The sequence below is a fragment of the Capricornis sumatraensis genome, chromosome 18 (assembly GCF_032405125.1).
Source record: "Capricornis sumatraensis isolate serow.1 chromosome 18, serow.2, whole genome shotgun sequence".
NCBI classification, from domain to species: Eukaryota; Metazoa; Chordata; class Mammalia; order Artiodactyla; family Bovidae; genus Capricornis; species Capricornis sumatraensis.
In genome coordinates this window covers 45068918-45091404 of record NC_091086.1, presented here as the reverse complement: position 1 = coordinate 45091404, position 22487 = coordinate 45068918, and the positions used below count along the sequence as shown (strand labels likewise).

Genomic DNA, 22487 nt, shown 5'->3' with positions numbered 1-22487 from the left:
AAAAATATTGACATATTATTATTATCAAGATGCCCTGCAATATAGAAACTCTTTGAGTGTGCTAACCCAGGATTTCTGAAACTGATGTTGCAAAGTTTTTCTTTGTTTTATTCCCAACGTGGCGCTCATTAACGGTCTATAAGACAAGACTGACATGGCAAATAGATGGGGAATCAATGGAAACAGTGAGAAACTTTATTTTTGGGGGGGGCTCCAAAATCACTGCACATGGTAACTATGGCCATGAAATTAAAAGACTCTTGCTGCTTTGAAGAAAATCTATGACCAAACTAGACAACCTATTAAAAAGCAGGGACATTACTTTGTGGACAAAGGTCTGTCTAGTCAAAGCTATGGTTTTTCCAGTAGTCATGTACGGATGTGAGAGTTGGACTATAAAGAAAGCTGAGCACTGAAGAATTGATGCTTTTGAACTGTGGTGTTGGAGAAGACTCTTGAGAGTCCCTTGGACTGCAAGGACATACAACCAGTCCATCCTAAAGGAAATCAGTCCTGAATATTCACTGGAAGGACTGATGTTGAAACGGAAACTCCAATACTTCGACCACTTGTTTCGAAGAACTGACTCATTGGAAAAGACCCTGATGCTGGGAAAGATTGAAGGCAGGAGGAGAAGGGGATGACAGAAGCTGAGATCATTAAATGGCATCACCAAGTCGATGGACATGAGTTTGAGCAAGCTCCAGGAGTTGGTGATGGACAGGGAAGCCTGGCGTGCTGCAGTACACAGGGTTGCAAAGAGTCGGACATGACTGAGCAACTGAACTGAATTGAAGACATGGTTTGTACAAAGCAAATTTTAGAAAATGCTATGCAAGGTGATTTCTAAGATCGCTTTCAAAACTGAGATTCTATGAAGACAGAAACAATGAGAATGCATGATTTACTAGCTATCACAAGTGTGAAAAGAATCTTAATTCTGCTTATATGGGTATTGTGGATGTACAATGGCATCTTATTCATAGTTAGCTGTATAATTAGTCAAATTATGTCCCAAAAAAATAAATTAATATTTTATATAAAATAATATAACAGAGTTAGTCTGAGGCATGGATACCAGCACTGTCTGAGATACCAATTATATAAAATGGGACCTACTTATCTTAATCATAATTAAAGAGTTCAGTTCTCTATGTTAAGGAGGGAATAATTTCCTGATTTCTAAATATATTTAACAAATAATGCTAATTTGGTAAGTATTATTAAACCATAATGCTTGTAGTTTAACAATTTTTATAGCCTCACAATACTTCAGTTCCCCAAATTTATTTGTCAATATCCAATTTGTACAAATTGGGTTTATTAATACATTTGCATGCCACACACTGTAAATGTGATATCCTGAAGATTCTCTTGAGTATCAGTTCAGTTCAGTTCAGTTGCTCAGTCATGTCCAACTCTTTGTGACCTTGTGGACTGCAGCACACCAGGTTTCCCTGACCATCAACAAATCCCAGAGCTTGCTCAAACTCATGTCCATCGAGTCAGTGATGCCATCAAACCATCTCATCCTCTGTCATCCCCTTCTCCTCCTGCCTTCAATCTTTCCCAGCATCAAAGTCTTTTCCAATGAGTCAGCGGCCAAAGTATTGGAGTTTCAGCTTCAGCATCAGTCCTTCCAATGAATATTCAGGACTGATTTCCTTTAGGATGGACTGGTTTGATCTTGCTGTCCAAGGGACTCTCAAGAGTCTTCTCCAACACCACACATTAAAAGCATCAATTCTTTGGCACTCAGCTTTCTTTATAGTCCAACTCTCACATCCATACATGACCTCTGGAAAAACCATAGCTTTGACTAGACAAACCTTTGTCAGCAAAGTAATGTCTCTGTTTTTTAATATGCTCTCTGGGTTGGTCATAGCTTTTCTTCATATCTTATCATATCTTAAGATAATATATAAATGGTAATTTTATTTACAGTATAGAATTAACCAAAGGAATTTCTTCCTATTTCAGTTATTTAGCTAGAAAAGTTAAATACTGCAGAGAGCAGCTTTTTAAGATCAGTTTGGCCCCTCCATTCCTGTATCAAAAACAAATCTATTGAAACCATCCTTGTCTTTTGTTGTAGACTACAATGCAAAGCAGACACTTATTTTTTCCAAATTCAGTATGGCAGTACAAGACTGTTCCTTGATGTTTTCTTACATAAATGACAACATTACTTGCTTGCTGAATATAGGGACCCCTTTATAAATATTCTGCCATGCTACCCTCTCCATGGGACTCTCCAGGCAAAAATACTGGAGTGGGTAGCCATTCCCTTCTCCACGGGATCTTCCACACCCAAGGATCGATCCAGAATCTCCCACATAGCAGGCAGACTCTAACATCTGAGCCACCAGGGAAGCCCCTGTAAATATTCTGAGTTAGGTTCAGCAAAGAGCTTTGAACACCAGGTGAGTTTTGTTCTTTTTAGAAAAGATGCTTTCTATAATTAACTAACTGTTGTGGAATACATCTGCATAAGAGCTTCCATCTTGACTACAAGGAGATCAAACCAGTCCATCCTAATGGAAATCAGTCCTGAATATTCATTGGAAGGACTGATGCTGAAGCTGAAGCTCCAAAACTTTGGCCACCTGATGCAAAGAACTGACTTATTGGAAAAGACCCTGATGCTGAGAAAGAGTGAAGGCAGGAGGAGAAGGGGATGACATAGAATGAGATGGTTGGATGGCCTCACTGACTTGATGGATATGAGTTTGAGCAAGCTCTGGGAGTTGGTGATGGTCAGGGAAGCCTGGCGTGCTACAGTCTACGGGGTCACAAGTAGGCAGACCTGACTGAGCAACTGAACTGAACTGAACTGGTTTAAGTATCCCTACTAATAAAAGCAAAGAATGAAGGTCATGGTTACACCACCAGAGAGAAGCACCTATGATATGCCAACTGATCTGACATCTGATAGGAGAGTAGGTTGGAAAACTCATGGTCTGTTTGTGGAATTGACAGTGTGTGGAATCTCACTGCACATACATGCCACAATTACCACAAACGGAAACAACCTGCTGGGAGGGAGTCACTCAGGAATAACTGATGCTCCTCTGTGCTTCTCCATTTCCTGTCCCTCAAGATGCCTGCTGGCAAAGTTAGCAGAGGCATTTCGTTTTGACCTTGGAGGAGTGACCTCCCTTCTGTTCACGTTGAGCAGGAATGGAAACTGTGAGAAAAAAGACTATTCATTATCACTTCACCTCACCATTTGTTAGTTCTCCACAGCTACATTTCATAGTCCTACAGGACCAATACCTAGTCTTATTTTGTGTTTCAGTTCTTTTATAGCAGTATGTGTATTTATATTATGTATTTTGTGTGTACTTTTAGTATTTACCAAGTCAACTAATGTGTTATGTATGATGAAACACATTCAAATGTACATTCAAATGTATTGTTAATGTGTTGCTTGGTTGAATATATGGCACAAAGAATTCCTAAGGTCAAAATAATGACTAATATGTGCTATTTCAGACATCATACTATCTTTTGTAACATTATTAAGAGGAATGGAAACGTCATCTTGTTAAGTGGACTCATCATCAATAAGTACAGAGAATACAAACTTACCAACTTTCTTTAATTTTTATGAAATCTTAGATAAACACTTAAAACCACTTCTCTTAGTTTCTAGAAAGCTGATTTCAACCTACTGTTTTTAAATAGTGTTTACAGAGCTTATATGGAAAATATGTACAGATTATCTTATTCTGTCTTGGGTATTAACATTCATATTTGCTATTAAAGGCAGAACTGAACCGTTTCCAAGATACGAAGAGATTCCTGCAAGATTATTACAGGGCCATGGAATGTAAAATTCCGATGGATGACACTAAGAGATTCACTCGAGTCCCACTGGTCCGACTGGACAGTAGAGATATTTTGGAAAGCCAGCTTAGGTAAGGTAGACTGTCATGTTGCACTGTAATTAGTCTGAGCATAAAGCTTTGTGATTTTAAATTGAATAGCATTATAAAACCACACTCCTATATCTGCTAATCCAAAATCAAAAAAAAAAAAAAAAGGTCTGAAAACTGAATTTCTTTTCTAACTTTGACAAAGACTATTGATATGCATTATTTATTCTACTTATCTACTCACTGATTACTCATTTTTGCTGCAGAGATATAGTGTGTTTTGTAACGGAGTGCTTCTACCAGACTGCTGGGGATGATAGGGAATATATAGTATATACAAATTCTGAATTCTGAAACACTTTTGACCAAAGACTTTCTGGTAAGGGATCATGACCCTCTACCACTTTTACGAAAGGTCCCATGCTGTTCTGTGTGTATGGGTGTGTCTGTGTGTGACATCATGTAAATGAAACTGCAAGGCATTATGTATCTTCTTTTACAGTATAGGAAACTGAGAAACAGTAAAGATTCAAACTTATGTGGTTATGTCTTTGTGAGACTGAAACTTCTTAGTGATCTAACATCAGATTCCCACCAGCATGAAAATAAACTTGGTGGTAAGGGTAGAATAAAGATTACATTTTTAGCCAATTACTAGTTATATGTAAGTAAATTAAAACAACTTATTTGGAAAAGTCACCCCCAACTCTCTTAAGCCTTGGTTTCATTATCTGTAGAAGTAGGGTGGTTATGAAGACTGCAGAAAATGAAATCCTCAGAACATATAGCACCATGCCTGAGAGTCAGAAAACTTGAGACCTAGTCCCAGTGACTCTCGATAAGTGGTAACTATTATCTTTATTGCATAATATGACAACGAACTATTCTTCCTCACATGCACTGTTTTAATTGTGAGTATCTCTTGTTTTATGCTCCCTTATGCCATCAAGAATTTGAAATGGCCTGAGCACAACAGGATTCCACAGTGATCTGAGGCCCATTTCTCTGTAGACCTCTTCCATCTAGTCCCATCATGTCCCTGTCAGGACCACGCGTAAGCAAGAAAACACAAAAAGGAAACTCTGTACCTCTTTTTGACTCAAATACAAGATCAATGTTTTAACTCAGCCAGTGCAGAAAGAGAACATTGCAATTAAAAACAATAAGAAAATTTCCAAAGTGATATGAACCATCAAGTCATCAAAAGAGGCCGAGTTTCAGTGTCCCCAGTAGCAGTGCATTCTGTTCTTAGCACAAAATAGCAAGTCAGGCATAGTGGGGAAGCTGTTAATGTTGGTTAGTAGAATGAGATGGGCAAAAGAACAGCCAGTTCTTATTTTCTACAAAAGTACTCTGCACCAATCTCAACCTCAAGTCACTGCTGAAAGTAACTGCTGGAACTCTCAGCCAATAGATGTATCAACTGCCCAACCAACCAGTCAACCAGTCTCTTTAACATGTGTAGGGAAATGAGCACAGCATCAAGCATTTTCACATAGTTTGTCTATTTTATTCCTCCAGCAACCTAATAGTAATAATAATGGTATTAACTAATAATAAAGAATGTATAATAATAATAATATTATATTTGTATTCTTCCAAGAGGAATGGAGCCTCAGAAAGTCAAGTGACATGCCCCAGTTAATATCTACTGAAATATCTACTGATAGTGAGAGAACTGGCTAGACCAGAATTTTTCTCAGTAGATGAATTCTAAACCCACATTCCTTTTTTAAATGGTATGCTGCTACTGCAGTCCTCCAAAGCAAGGTGTTCAGAATTGCCTGTTGCCCCATCTTAAATGTCTAGAGATAATCACACAATCTTTACCTTAACAGATTAGGCACATGAATCTAATATGTCTCAGTGACTGAGACTGAGCATTACTTGATTATTAAAGTGTCAACTGGCCTTGTGGGTAGGTGGGTACTGAGTCATAAACACATGGCCTCCATAGGTACTGCATACTGTCAAAATTCCAAACATTGTGATAATCAAAGAGCCAGCTTCAGAAAACCTCATCTCATGCTTCAAAACATGACCAAGCCAGTGATTTGTAAAAATTCACAGCCAGCTTTCTGCATCACTGCTCCATTCCCCAGCAACTTGAGTCTGCCAAGCTAAATGCTTGCTCTTCTCAAGTTTTAGCCAAGGCATCCTGGGAGCTCCTTTCTGCCCAAGCTGAAAGCCCTTCCTATGTTCCATCACTGAGCAGGATCCCAGTCACAGTAAGCATTCTGATCTGTGGATCACTGCCTGCAGTTGGCCTCTGAGATCCTGGGATCCTTCAGGGATTGGACATTCCCGGGGGCAGCTCCAATATGGTTGAGAGCAGGGGGAAAGCTTAACTCTGTGTTCTCACAGCACTTTGCAAAACAGTTCATTATCCATTCTCAAAGTTGGGGGAGGGATGCTGGTACTCTCAAACCTCAGTGAGATACCCCTTGCAGACCTCACATCTATTATAATATATCCCACTTTTAACTGTTCATTTCCAGAAGCCAAGTGCTAGTCATATTAAAGAAGTGATGCTCAAATCTATTTGGTTCTCTTTTTCATGACTGATTTATTCCTTGTCAGAAGTTTATATCCCAGATAAATTCCAAAATTGAGTTTCTTCATAAAATTGCCTTCCTCATAATTACCAAGAATTAGTCCTAAAGATTATGCTTTAACATTACTTGTCTCTAGTTTCCTCTTGCTAATAAGAGTCTCTGGATCATAAAAATTTGAATACAGCCTTTCATAGTCTTTTCTCCATCTACAGGGTTCTTCTTAGAACAAGAGAACAAAATTTTCCGAATAGCATGGCCACAAAAATAGAATTCTGTTAGAGTCTTTATATTTCTTTTTTGTTGATTTTCCCAAGAATTCCCCTGGTTCCTCGAAGATCCATTTCTCCAGAGTCAGCTCTATCCAAACCAAAAGCAAAAGGCATCCTGAACGGCAAGACTGATTACACGCTGGAAAGTGTAGAGTTAAACTTTGAGACCAATGAGAAGATGGTGATGGATACGTGGCAGCAGTCTTCTTTGGCAATATCTCACATGGTAAGCCATGCCAGTTATTACATTTTCTTTTAATAACAGCCATTCATTGAATTCCAAAATTGATAATATGCTATGAATTTAAAGTTTACACAGTGTTCACAATATACATTTATATCTCTCAGAAGTTTCTTTTTTTTTTTTTCTAAAAGAAATAAGAGAAACAGAGAGGCCAACTTTGCCATTTAAGAATGGGACCCAATAGGGCCAGATTTTTAAAGTCAGGAATTTAGCCTACACTTTCTTTAAGTCTTAGTACTACCGTCATTACCAACCAATTGGTTGTCTGTTTCCCAAAGCCCAAACCTTCTGTGATCATATGCTCTTCCAATCCTTGTAGCAGTAATTGTCTCTCCTACTCTTGACTCTTATTGTCTAGGTTATTGTTTATAACTTTTATCTCATTAATGTTTTCCTGAATCCTTAACAATTCTAAAACTTTCTGTATCTGCTACACCTAGCATAATGCCCACATCTAACACAATATTAAGTCCTCAGTACGTTCTTGAGATGCTTCTGCTGCTATGCTGGTGACACTGATGTTCGTATAAATGATGATGGCAGTGGCAATGAGCTGTAGCCTGCAAAGACCACAACTACCAAGCACCAGAGAGTAGGAAGCCAGATCTAGAAGTTCTAAAAAGAGAAGTTGATTAATTATTTTTCTTCGTTTAACTGAACATGAACATAATTTACAAGTCTTATGCATCCCACTAAAATTACCTAGGAAAATAAGTTTTAAAATATTAGATTCTCAGAGAGTATCATACAGCACCAAAAGCCCTGGCCATACCTCTTGGTTAAGCTGTGTGATCTCAGGAAAATCACTTAACCTCTCTGAGTCTTCAGTTCCTTATCTGTAACATGAGAGACATTGTACCTAGCCTTTCTTGAATGATTGAAAAGGTCCAATGAAATAATGAATATGAAAGTTTTTTGGAAACTAAATATAATAGATCATTATGTTAAGAAATTTGTTTAAAACTGTACCACTTTGCTGTCAGACTTTTGAAAACCATACAGAAAGCATAGGAGGAAGGATTGTTTAGTAATTAATATTCCCAATAATTACATTTGAATCCTGATTTATAACTTAACCCAGGTCTCCCGCATTGCAGGCAGATTCTTTACTAGCTGAGCTACAAGGGAAGCCCAAGAATACTGGAGTGGGTAGCCTATCCCTTCTCCAGCAGACCTTCCTGACCCAGGAATCGAACTGGGGTCTCCTGCATTGCAGGTGGATTCTTTACCAACTGAGTTATTAGGGAAGCCCTTTATATTCCTAGTAGACTTCCAAATAATTTTGACATTAAATAACCTTAAGAGAACTTTCCCTGCTGGCTCAGACAATAAAGAACCCACCTGCAATGTAGAAGACCTAGGCTCGATCCCTGGGTTGGGAAGATCCCCTGGAGAAGGGAATGGCCATGCACTCCAGTATTCTTGCCTGGAGAATCCCATGGATGGAGGAGTCTGGATCCCGACAGTCCATTGGGTTACAACAAGTCAGACACAACTGAGCAACTAACACACACAAGTGAACTTTGAGTTTCAAATAAGAAAGCCTTGATTCAATGAAGTGATGCAGGGAGAACAGGACCAGCTGAGATCAGGGCAATTGAAATGACAGCACTTTGGCCTGGGCTTTTTCTGTACACAGCAGCTTTACCAAGAGCTATCCACTTAGTATGTTATGTTAATTTTTAGCAGAACTTTCTTCTAATTAGCAGGTATGCAATGATTTCAAAGAAACTAGTCATGTTTAACGCCCACTGTGTCAAAGCATTATTTCTAGAGTTTCTTCAGTCTTACAAGCTAGATTACTAGGTGTACTGTGAATTATGCTAATTTTTGAAAAAGACCCAGAAGTGTTTGAGGGAAGTGGACTAGAAAAATGCAGGTAATGATAATCACCATCACCATTATCACAAGGCTGTTTACAGAGGAGAAAAATCCAATTTTAAAGGAAATTGCTAACTTATTGTGCCTTGCAAGAACGGATTCAAAAACAAATTGCTTGCAATTTAGGTGAGTATGTTAACAGTTTTACCAAGAATTTGAAAGTACAGTATATATCATGAAATTCATTTTTATCAAAAAAGCATCTGATTAAAAAGCATGCACGCACACCAAAAAAGCTGCCTTGCTCTTTGAAACCTTTCTGCATCCCTCCGAGGTTCCACTAATACCGAAAGAGCTGTGGGTGCATGTGTGTGCTCAGTCGCTCAGTCGTGTCCAACTCTTCATGACCCCATGGACTGTAGCCCACCAGGCTTCTCTGTCTATGGAATTTTCCAGGCAAGAATGCTGGAGCGAGTTGCCTTTTCCTATTCCAGGGGATCTTCCTGACCCAGGGATCAAACCCGCATCTCTTACGGCTCCTGCATTAGCAGGTGGATTCTTGACCACTGCGCCAGAAGCTGTGGATATATTCTGTAGTATATGGTTATGACCCAAAGGGACAGTACGGGGAGGGAGGAGAGAGGGGGGTTCAGGATGGGGAACACGTGTATACCTGTAGCAGATTCATGTTGATGTATGGCAAAACCAATACAATATTGTAAAGTAATTAACCTCCAAATAAAATAAATAAATTTAAATTAAAAAAAAAAAAAAGGTGCAGGCAGCTCATAACTAAAAAAAAAGAAAGAAATCCTGTCAATCAGTAAGCCTTTCCTGGGCATCTTCTATGAGTATTATTAACACAGATGCTAAAAGCTATGGATAAAACTAAGACACAGGGCTGGCTTAGCTTTTGGGAACTCTCGGCCCATTTCAAGATTGGAGATGAGCATTAATAGTCATAGAACAGCTGAAGTCTTCCTTGGAGGCTCAGATGGTAAAGAGTCTGCCTGCAATGTGGAAGACCCAGTTTCGATCCCTGGGTCGGGAAGATTCCCTGGAGAAGTAAATGGCAACCCACTCCAGTATTCTTGCCTGGAAATTCCCATGGAGAGAGAAGCCTGGCAGGCTACAGTTCTGGGGTTGCAAAGAGTCAGACACAACTAAGTGACTAACACGCAGAACAGTTGAGGACAGTTACATGCTGAGCCACGGTTGTGAAGCTTGGTGGGATTCTGCAGCAGGGATCTGCAGAGCACAGGAATTGGCTAGTCAATGTTGCCCACAAGACAGCAAACTTCTTTGAAGGTAAACATTAGATTGTGCCTTTTTCCTGTTTCTGTTCACCTCTATCCAACTTCCCCTTTCTCCTCCAGGCCCCTAACCCAATTCTCCCTAGAAATATCATCAGTCATGGACACAGTGAGAACATTATAAACAAACTCCGTGGACCTCCATTTCCTCACCAGTTGCCTTACTGAGATTTTTAAGTTTTCAGCCATCTGTTGCTACCGCCCCCATGGTGTGTGGGGCACACACCGTGTGTGTGTGAAAGGGAGAAAGAAAACCTTGAAAACCTTGTCTCAGCTTTCGTTTCTCAGTTTGATACCCATAAACGCCCTTCACCTCTCCAGTAGCCATTGGACACATTTTAGTAGGTCTAGTCTTTCTTTTATAATTTATTTTATTTTTAATTTTTATTTTACCTTGGATCATAGTTGATTAACAATGTTGTGTTAGTTTCAGGTGTGCAGAAAGTTATACATATATACATTTCTCTTCTTTTCCAGTGGTTTCCCTGGTGGCTTGGATGGTAAGGCTTCCCTCCTAGCTCAGTCGGTAAAGACTCTGCCTGCAGTGCAGGAGACCTGGGTTCGATTTCTGGATCGGGAAGATCCCCTGGAGAAGGAAATGTCAACCCAGTCCAGTATTCTTGCCTGGAGAATCCCATCGACAGAGAAACCTTGCAGGCTACAGTCCATGGGGTCGCAAGAGTCAGACACGACTGAGTGACTTTCACTACCACCCACTCCAGTATTCTTGCCTGAAGAATTCCATGGTCAAAGGAGCCTGGTGGCCTATAGTTCATGGGGTCACAAAGAGTCAGACATAACTGAACTACTAACACATATACTTTTTCAAATTCAATCCCACTCCTGGGCATATATCAGGAAAATAACATGGTTTGAAAGTTGCGGTCTTTCTAACTGCAGGCACAGCCACAGCTGCACAAGCCCCAAGACAAGGTTTTCCTGAGGCCCACAGAGCAGGGAGAGGGAGGGGTCCCAGCAGCAGCTCACCCCACCCCATTTATCAGCTGTTGTGTTGTGACCACATGGTTAATCTCTTACACCAGGAAATCTGTGAGAGTGAAAGGAGGAGGATACAGATATGGAGAGAAGCTCAAAGTCTCCCAGAGAGAGGAACTTAAGAACCAGCAATGTGGTTAGTCGTCCCCCATGAACACCGTACATTCCTGGGGTGATGTCTAGTGTTAGAATAGAATGGGAACCCAGGATTCAAGTGTCGGTGAGCCCAGTTAATACAGGGCATGGACTCCCAAAACTTGACTGAAGAACAAGACAGATTCTCACTAACTTTATGTACAAAGCACAGACATACATAAAGTACACAGGCAGGTACACTTCTGCAGTATTCAGATTTCATGGAGGGGAATGTAATTAGGAGAAATGGACATAAAAACAATCAACAACAAAAAACAAACAAATAAAAGATTGAGAAACACTGATTTAGGGGAATGCCCCATATTGAAAGCCAAGAGATAACAGGAACTTGGAAGAATCAGTTCAGTTCAGTTCAGTCACTCAGTCATGTCCAACTCTTTGTAATCTCACGTACTGCAGGACGCCAGGCTTCCTTGTCCATCACCAACTCTCAGAGCTTGCTCAAACTCACATCTATCAAGTCGGTGATGCCATCCAACCATCTCATCCTTTGTCATCCCCTTCTCCTCCCACCTTCAATCTTTCCCAGCATCAGGGTCTTTTCCAGTGAGTCTGTTCTTCACATCAGGTGGCCAGAGGATTGGAGTTTCAGCTTCAGCATTGATTTCCTTTAGAATGGACTGGTTTGATCCAGTCCAAGGGACTCTCAAGAGTCTTCTCCAACACCACAGTTCAGAAGCATCAATTTTTCAGCACTCAGCTCTCACATCCATACATGACTACTGGAAAAACCATAGCTTTGACTAGATAGACCTTTGTTGGCAAAGTAATGTCTCTGCTTTTTAATATGCTGTTTAGGTTTGCCATAGCTTTTCTTCCAAGGAGCAAATGTCATTTAATTTCATGGCTATAGTCACCATCTGGAGTGATTTTGAAGCTCAAAAAATAAAGTCTCTCACTGTTTCCATTGTTTCCCAACTATTTGCCATGAAGTGATGGGACCGGTGCCATGATCTTCTTTTTCTGAATGTTGTGTTTTAAGCCAACTTTTTCACTTTCATCAAGAGACTCTTTAGTTCTTCTTCGCTTTCTCCTATAAGGGTGGTGTCATCTACCTATCTGAGGTTATTGATATTTCTCCCAGCAATCTTGATTCCAGCTTGTACTTCATCCAGCCTGGCATTCCATGTAATGTACTCTGCATATAAGTTAAATAACTTGGAAGAATAGTGAGCATTTAATCCATAGGTCTGAAATTGAGAAAGAAATGCTTGCATGACTCTGAAGCTTTCCAGGTTTGGAGGCAGGAATGAAGAAACAGAAAGACACATGGCAGGCAGGGCTTGAGAAAGTGAGTGGCTGCCACACAGATGGCCTCAGAAAGCCACATTTTGGGACAGAGACAGGTTTCCATTTAAGTGAAACATCAAAGTGTTTTCTGTAAAGACTCAGTATATGGCATGGTTGTTTCAGTAAAAGGCGGTTTTGATGACATTGGGTGATGACTCAATCCAAATAGTTATCATTTTTCATAAATGTTGCACTAACTGAAGTGTTCCTCTTACACAACCAGGTGGCTGCTGAAATTCATCAGAGGCTCATGGAAGAAGAAAAAGAAAACCAGCCAGCAGAAACAAAAGAAAAACTTCCCCAGGCAGCTGCAAATAAAAAAGTGAAAAAGGAGCCTCCGCCACCGCCACCACCAGCCAAGAAAAAGAAAGAGGACAAAAAAGGAAAAGGTATTCACAGCTTTAGCATCCAGAACCATGGATGCTTAACATCTCCTTGGTGGAAAATAAGCACTTAACCAGGCACATGAGCCTCTGAGCTACTAGAATGCTGTTCATTAGGTTTTATTTAGAGACTCAGGAATCTGTAAGCTCGAATGTTAGCTGGCAAACATTCTCCTTGCCAGCCCCTTTTAAGTTGTTTATCCACATAACCAAGTGTATCTAGGGGGAAATAAATCTCAAAGACATGTGAAAAGAACCCCAAGATGACACTGTACAATCTGAAAAGTATGTGCAAGGGGACTGACAGTAGCTGCCTTAATCAAGAGAGGGTTACAAGCAACAGGTGGTAGTTTAGTCACTCAGTCGTGTCCAAATTTTCTGTGACCCCATGGACCATCGTAGCCCTCCAGGCTCTTATGTCCATGGGATTTTCCAGGCAAAAATATTGGAGTGGATTGCCACTTCCTTCTCCAGGGGATCTTCCCAACCCAGGGATGGAACCAGCATCTCTTGCATCTCCTGTATTACAGGCGATTCTTTCCTGCTGAACCACCAGGGAAGCCCAAAAGCTAATTCTGTGTGTGTAAATTTCAGGCTTGAAGTGAAAGTGAGAAAGTGTTAGTCACTAAGTTGTGCCTGACTCTTTGCGACCATATGGACTGTAGCCTGCCAGGCTCCTCTGTCATGGGATTCTCCAAGTAAGAATACTGGAATGAGTTGCCATGCCCTTAGGTTTAATTCAGATCTCAGGTTTAACTTAACCTCCTAGAGGCCTCCTCCTGCCTAAAACTCTTTAACATAGAGTAAAAAGAGGAAAGAAAACTTAAGTTGGGAGACACCTCCAATAACCTTGGGGATGAGCTCCACCACAGATATATTCTGCCCTCTGAATGTTCCCGCTTGTACATTTCTGAAGTGACTTAAGACCAGAGAGAAAGAGAGGGAAGCATATGAGCAGAAGTCCCTCCACTGATCAGTTGCTCCTGTGTTTGTTAAGTCCCCACCATGCAGAACACAATGAAGATGAGTCCAAGGGACCCAATGGCAAACTTACATAAAAAATCAGAAACGTGGTCCCTGCCCTGACAGAACTGTAGTCTAAGGCAGAGACAGACATGTGACCAACCATTATTCTTTATGTGGAGGTACAGGTCCCTGGGGTCACCATGGGGTTGCAAAGAGTCGGACATGACTGAGCGACTGAACTGTACAGGTCCCTGGAGAGCACAGTCACCTCACTCCATCTGAGGAAATAAGAAGTGCTTCCTGGGTGGAGTCCATCCAGGTATCTAGAGTGGGAGTTATAACAAAGCCCTGAGGGTGGGGGAGGCGTGAGGTGATGGCCACTGGAACAGAGGAAAGAGTAGCACTACAATTAAGAACCTGTGACCCTCATTTGTCTCAAATGGTAAATTTGAGACAAACCCTCCAGGGTTTCATCTGGGCTAAATAACATAAAGGAAATAATCAGTATTTGAAGGAAATGATTCAATTTACTTTAATGGAATAGTTAGTTGGGTCAAATTTCCTAATTTTACAGATGCTAATATAGAAACCCAGAGAGATTAGGGCTCTTTCATCTGTATACTTATATCCACTACTGCAAATAAGATGCAACACATCTAATTACAATTTCTTTGTTAATATTTGTCTTCTTCCCAAAATTTGAACCCCCTGAGATCAGACATTCAGGAAAGATTTATTGAACTAAGAAGAACTGTATAAGCTGGGCTTGCAGCTAGAATCAAACTGCCATTTCTTATGGGTGGGTACATTCTCAGGCAAACACTGACAAATCCTTATTTTCTAATTCTCATAGACTATCTCTGAAGTACTTGCAGTTAAGTACTAGTTAAAAAACGATGACGTGTGTGTGTGGGGGGTGTTCCTAAGATGGTGGAGGAATAGGATGGGGAGACCACTTTCTCCCCCACAAATTCACTGAAAGATCATTTGAACGCTGAGCAAATTCCACCAAACAGCTTCTGAACGGTGGTGGAGGATACCAGCCATGCAGAAAGGCAGCCCATTGTCTTTGAAAGGAGATGTTTTATCATCAGTGGGGTATGGATGGAGAAGTCTTGAGGCTACTGTAAGAATAAGACTGAAAACCAGAGGCAGGAGGTTTAAATTCAAAACTTGAGAACACCAGAAAACTCCTGACTCCAGGGAACATTAATTGACAAGAGCTCATCCAAAAGCCTCCATACCTACACTGAAACCAAGCTCCACTCAAGAGCCAACAAGGTTCAGAGCAAGACATACCAAGCTAATTCTCCAACAGTGCAGGAACATAACCCTAAGCATTAAAATACAGGTGGCCAAAAGTCACACCAAACCCACAGACACCTCAAAACTCACTACTGGACACTTCATTATACTCCAGAGAGAAGAGATCCAGCTCCACCCACCAGAACACCGACGCAAGCTTCCCTAACCAGGAAACCTTGACAAGCCACTCGTCCAACCCCACCCACATGGAGGAACCTCTTCAATGAAGAGGACCTAAACTTTCAACATACAGAAAGGCCACCCCAAACACAGCAATCTAAACAAGATGAAAAGGCAGAGAAATATTCAGTAGGTAAAGGAACATGATGAATGCCCACCAAACCAAACAAAAGAGGAGGAGATAGGGAGTCTACCTGGAAAAGAATTCAGAATAATGATAGTAAAAATGATGCAAAATCTTGAAAACAAAATGAAGTTACAGATAAATAGTCTGGAGTCAAGGATTGAGAAGATGTAAGAAATGTTTAACAAGGACCTAGAAGAAATAAAAGAGTCAATAAATAATGAATAACACAATAACTGAGATCAAAAACATTCTGGAGGGAACCAACAGTAGAATAACTGAGGCAGAAGATAGGATAAGTGAGGTGGAAGATATAATGGGGGAAATAAATGAAGCATAGAGGAAAAAAGAATTAAAAGAAATGGGGACAACCTCAGAGACCTCCGGGACAATGTCAAACACCCCAACATTTGAATCATAGGAGTCCCAGAAGAAGACAAAAAGAAAAGCCATGAGAAAATACTTGAAGAGATAATAGTTGAAAAGTTCCCTAAAATGGGGAAGGAAATAATCACCCAAGTCCAAGAAACCCAGAGAGTCCCAAACAGGATAAACCCAAGGTGAAATACCCCAAGACACATATTAATCAAATTAACAAAGATCAAACACAAAGAACAAATATTAAAAGCAGGAAGGGAAAAACAACAAATAACACACAAGGGGATTCCCATAGAATAACAGCTGATCTTTCAAAAGAAACTCTTCAGGCCATAAGGGAATGGCAGGACATACTTAAAGTGATGAAAGAAAAATCTACAATCCAGATTACTGTACCCAGAAAGGATCTCATTCAAATATGATGGAGAGATCAAAAGCTTTACAGACAAGCAAAAGCTGAGAATTCAGCACCAATAAACAAGCTCTTCAACAAATGCTAAAGGATCTTCTCTAGACAGGAAAGACAGAAAAGGTGTATAAACTCGAACCCAAAACAACAAAGTAAATGGCAATAGGATCATACTTATCAATAATTACCTTAAATGTAAATGGGTTGAATGCCCCAACCAAAAGACAAAGACTGGCTGAATGAATACAAAAACAAGACCCCTATATATGCTGTCTGCAAGAGACTTACCTCAGGACAAGGAACACATACAGACTGAAAGGCTGTACAGACTGAAGGGCTGGAAAAAGATATTTCACACAAATGGAGACAAAAATAAAGCAGAAGTAGCAATACTCATATCAGATAAAATAGATTTTGAAATAAAGGCTGTGAAAAGAGACAAAGAAGGACACTACATAATGATCAAAGGATCAATCCAAAAAGAAGATATAACAATTACAAATATATATCCACCCAATATATGAGCACCACAATATGTAAGGCAAATGCTAACAAGTATGAAAGTGGAAATTAACAGTAACACAGTAATAGTGGGAGAATTTAATACCCCACTCACACCTATGGATAGATCAACTAAACAGAAAATTAGCACAAAAACAAAAACTTTAAATGATACAATGAACCAGTTAGACCTAATTGATATCTATAGGACATTTCACCACAAAACAATGAATTTAACCTTTTTCTCAAGTGCACACGAACATTCTCCAGGATAGATCACATCCTGGGCCATAAATCAGGCCTTGGTAAGTTCAAAAAAATTGAAATCATTCCAGGAATGTTTTCTGATTACATTGTGGTAAGATTAGATGTCAACTACAGGAAAAAAGACTATTAAAAATGCAAACATATGGAGGCTAAACAACATGCTTCTGAATAACCAACAAATTACAGAAGAAATAAAAAAGGAAATCAAAATATGCATAGAAATGAATGAAAATGAAAACACAACAACCCAACACCTATGGGATTCAGTAAAAGCAGTGCTAAGGGGAAGGTTCATAGCAATACAAGCTTACCTCAAGAAACAAGAGAAAAATCATATAAATAACCTAACCCTACACCTAACACAACTAGAAAAAGAAGAAATGAAGAATCCCAGGGTTAGTAGAAGGAAAAAATATATAACAATTAGAGCAGAAATAAATGAAAAAGAAACAAAGGAGACTATAGCAAAAATCAGCAAAGCTAAAAGCTGATTCTTTGAGAAGATAAATAAAATAGACAAACCATTAGCCAGACTCATCAATAAAAAAGGGAAAAGAATCAAATCAATGAAATTAGAAATGAAAATGGAGAAATCACAACAGACAACACAGAAATACAAAGGATGATAAGAGACTACTATCAGCAACTATATGCCAATAAAATAGACAACCTAGAGAAATGGATGAATTCTTAGAAAAGTATAACTTTCCAAAACTGAACCAGGAAGAAATAGAAAATAGAAAATCAAAACATGGAAATCAAAACTGTAATCATAAATCTTCCAGAAAACAAAAGCCTGGGACCAGATGGCTTCACTGCTGAATTCTTCCAAAAATTTAGAGAAGAGCTAACACCTATCCTACTCAAACTCTTCCAGAAAATTGCACAGGAATGTAAACTTCCAAACTCATTCTATGAGGCCACCATCACCCTAATACCAAACCCAGACAAAGATGCCACACAAAAAGCAAACTACAGGCCAATATCACTGATGAACATAGATGCAAAAATCCTTAACAAATTTCTAGTAAAAGAATCCAACAACATATTAAAAAGATCATACATCATGACCAAGTGGGCTTTATCCCAGGGATACAAGGATTCTTCAGTACTCACAAATCAATCAGTGTGATACACCACATTAACAAATTAAAAGATAAAAGCTATATGATTATCTCAATACATGCAAAGAAAGCCTTTGACAAAATTCAACATCCATTTATGATAAAAACCCTCCAGAAGCAGGAATAGAAGGAACGTACCTCAACAAAATAAAAGCCATATATAATAAACCCACAGCAAGCATTATCCTCAATGGTGAAAAATTGAAAGCATTTCCCCTAAAGTCAGGAACAAGACAAGGGTGCCCACTCTCACCACTACTATTCAACACAGTTTTGGAAGTTTTAGCCACAGCAATCAGAGCAGAAAAAGAAATAAAAGGAATCTAGATTGGAAAATAAGAAGTAAAACTCTCACTGTTTGCAGATGACGTGATCCTCTACATAGAAAACCCTAAAGACTCCACCAGAAAATTACTAGAGCTAATCAATGAATATAGTAAAGTTTCAGGATATAAAATTAACACACAGAAATCCCTTTCATTCCTATACACTAACAATGAGAAAACAGAAAGAAATTAAGGAAACAATTCCATTCAGCATTGCAACAAAAATAATAAAATACTTAGGAATAAATCTACCTAAAGAAACAAACGACCTATATATAGAAAACTATAAAACACTGATGAAAGAAATCAAAGATGATACAAATAGATGGAGAAATATACCATGTTCATGGATTGGAAGAATGAATATAGTGAAAATGATGATACTACCCAAAGCAATCTATAGATTCAATGCAATCCCTATCAAGCTACCAATGACATTTTCCACAAAACTAGAACACATAATGTCACAATTTTTATGGAAATACAAAAAACCTCGAATAGCCAAAGCAATCTTGAGAAAGAAGAATGGAACTGGATGAATCAACCTGCCTGACTTCAGACTATACTACAAAGCTACAGTCATCAAGACAGTATGCTACTGGCACAAAGACAGAAATATAGATCAATGGAACAAAATAGAAAGCCCAGAGATAAATCCACACACCTATGGACACCTTATCTTTGACAAAGGAGGCAAGAATATACAATGGAGAAAAGACAGTCTCTTTAACAAGTGGTGCTGGGAAAACTGGTTAACCACTTGTAAAAGAATGAAACTAGAACACTTTCTAACACCATACACAAAAATAAACTCAAAATGGATTAAAGATCTAAATGTAAGACCAGAAACTATAAAACTCTAGAGGAAAACATAGGAAAAACACTTTCTGACATAAATCACAGCAGGATCCTCTATGACCCACCTCCCAGAATAATGGAAATAAAAGCAAAAATAAACAAATGGGAGCTATTTAAACTTAAAAGCTTGTGCACAACAAGGGAAACTATAAGCAAGGTGAAAAGACAGCCTTCGGCATGGGAGAAAATAATTGCAAACAAAGCAACTGACAAAGAATTAACCTCAAAAATATACAAGCAGTTCCTGCAGCTCAATTCCAGAAAAATAAATGACCCAATCAAAAAATGGGCCAAAGAACTAAACAGACATTTCTCTAAAGAAGACATACAGATGGCTAACAAACATATGAAAAGATGCTCAACATCACTCATTATCAGAGAAATGCAAATCAAAACCACAATGAGGTACCATCTCACGCTGGTCAGAATGGCTGCTATCAAAAAGTCTACAAACAATAAATGCTGGAGAGAGTGTGGGGAAAAGGAACCCTCTTATACTGTTGGTGGGAATGCAAACTAGTACAGCCACTATGGAGAACAGTGTGGAGATTCCTTAAAAAACTGGGAATAGAAATGCCATATGACCCAGCAATCCTACTGCTGGGCATGCACAGCCAGGAAACTAGAATTGAAAGAGACACATGTACCCCAATGTTCATCTCAGAACTGTTTGTAATAGCCGGGACATGGAAGCAACCTAGAAGTCTATCAGCAGATGAATGGATAAGAAAGCTGTGGTACATATACACAATGGAATATTACTCAGCCATTAAAAAGAAGGCATTTGAATCAGTTCCAATGAGGTGAATGAAACTGGAGCCTACTATACAGAGTGAAGTAAGTCAGAAAGAAAAACACCAATAGAGCATATTAACACATATATATGGAATTTAGAAAGATGGTAAAGATGACCCTATATGTGAGACAGCAAAAGAGACACGGATGTAAAGTACAATCTTTTGGACTCTATGGGAGAAGGCAAGGGTGGGATAATTTGAGAGAATAGCATTGAAACATGTATATTATCATATGTGAAACAGATCGCCAGTCCAAGTTTGATGCATGAGACTGGGTGCTCAGGGCTGGTGCACTGGGATGACCCTGAGGGATGGGATGAGGAGGGAGGTGGGAAGGGGGTGCGGGATGGGAACACATGTACACATGTACATGGCTGATTCATGTCAATGTATGGCAAAAACCACTATAATATTGTAAAGTAATTAGCTTCCAATTAAAATAATTAAATTTTTTTAATGAAGTGAATTATGAATTCTTGACCATAGGCTACATTTCCACTGTATCTGCATGAGGCTGTTCTCTGGTCTTTCTTGATGAGAACCTGGGGAACACTGGCCAGGGCAAGTATCCTTTGAAGACTGTTGTTTCTCCAGGTGGCCAGCACAATCTTGGGGTTTGCTAATTTCTGTTCCCAAACTCTAAATGGAACCCTCTTTGGAGTCTGTGACCATGTCTGCACTAACCGCATATCTCATCTTTCCGTGATGCTACATGAATGGGGCGTTTTTATATGTGTCCAGCCAGATACCACATGGAGAATTCTCAAGGAAGGATTATTAATGCTTCATCACTCACACTGTCTGGCCTGGGGTCTCTCCTTCCCAAATCACTAGACATGTATATCTCTACACACTCCACTTTGTAGGCATTTTATCCAAGACCCTGTGTGTATACTTGCCCATTAGCAGATAACTCAGCATGATTCATTACCCTTTCAGGTAAATCCCCACCTATGGCAGAAGCTGCTCCTGTAGTAGTGCCAGCAGAAGAGACTGAGGAAGTGGAATTAAAAAATGAACTGAAGCTCAGAATAAAGGAAGAGCATCTTGCTGCCCTGCAATTTGAAGGTAGCAATTGGAAAGAACTAAGATGATATTTTGAGTAGAAAATAGACCAGTAGGCAAGCAGCCCTTGGCTGGCTTTGTGTCTATGAGGCACAAGCAAACTGACTGAAAGGCATAACACTCAGTTGGCTGTTTTCACGTGACCATATGAAAACTAGATCTGACTGTTGTATGATTGTCTGCTGGGATCTCAAAAAGGGAATTTGGGAAGCGGTTAGGAGAGCATCAGTTCAGTTCAGTTCAGTCGCTCACTCATGTCCGACTCTCTGCAACCCCATGAATCACAGCATGCCAGGCCTTCCTGTCCATCACCAACTCCCAGAGTTCACTCAGACTCATGTCCATCGAGTCGATGATGCCATCCAGCCATCTCATCCTCTGTCATCCCCTTTTCCTCCTGTCCCAAATCCCTCCCAGCATCAAGGTCTTTTCCAATGAGTCAACTTTTCGCATGAGGTGGCCAAAGTACTGGAGTTTCAGCTTTAGCATCATTCCTTCCAAAGAAATCCCAGGGCTGATCTCCTTCAGAATGGACTGGTTGGATCTCCTTGCAGTCCAAGGGACTCTCAAGAGTCTTCTTCAACACCACAGTTCAAAAGGATCAATTCTTCAGTGCTCAGCTTTCTTCACAGTCCAGCACTTACATCCATACATGACCACTGGAAAAACCATAGCCTTGACTAGATGGACCTTTGTTGCCAAAGTAATATCTCTGCTTTTCAATATACTATCTATGTTGGTCATAACTTTCCTTCCAAGGAGTAAGCATCTTTTAATTTCATGGCTGCAATCAGCAGTAATTAAAATCTCAAAGTCAAAAAACAGAAGCAATATTTAGAGTTGGTGTGAATTTACAGGCTGAAAGAAGGCTTAAGGTTATGCTTCTATAATATAATAAGAATAATTTAGGCATCTCATTAGGCAAGTAAACTCTGACTAAAGGTTAACCGTCCTGAAAGGGAGCTCTTGGGAGTAGACCCTATGGAAGAGTTAGTGACGGATCAATAACATTCAAGGGCCTCCTTCTCTAAGGAGAGCAACAATTTTATACGACGTAATCTCCTCCTGACTCTTCCAGGTGTTTTATAACACAATTCAAAACAGAATTTGAAAAGATCAAGAAATTGAACCAAAGTATCCTCATTGGAAAGAAGCCATGGTCAATATACTAGATGTCAAAACCATAAAAAATGCAGCATTGGATATGCTGGGACCCATTAACTACTCAATGATGATTAGCCACTAAAGATACTTTCCATCCCTTGATTCTCTCCTTTTCTCC

The 22487-nt window shown here is 39.6% G+C and overlaps 1 protein-coding gene across 1 annotated transcript in view; it reads left to right on the top strand.

The window, feature by feature from the left end:
- SPEF2 (sperm flagellar 2) overlaps positions 1-22487 on the top strand; it is a 199405-nt gene that overhangs the window by 125636 nt on the left and 51282 nt on the right. The window contains exons 24-27 of the mRNA XM_068990522.1: positions 3769-3920; positions 6748-6928; positions 12746-12911; positions 21080-21208. Of these exons, the coding sequence (XP_068846623.1) occupies positions 3769-3920; positions 6748-6928; positions 12746-12911; positions 21080-21208 (628 nt within the window). The remainder of the gene's footprint in view (positions 1-3768; positions 3921-6747; positions 6929-12745; positions 12912-21079; positions 21209-22487) is intronic.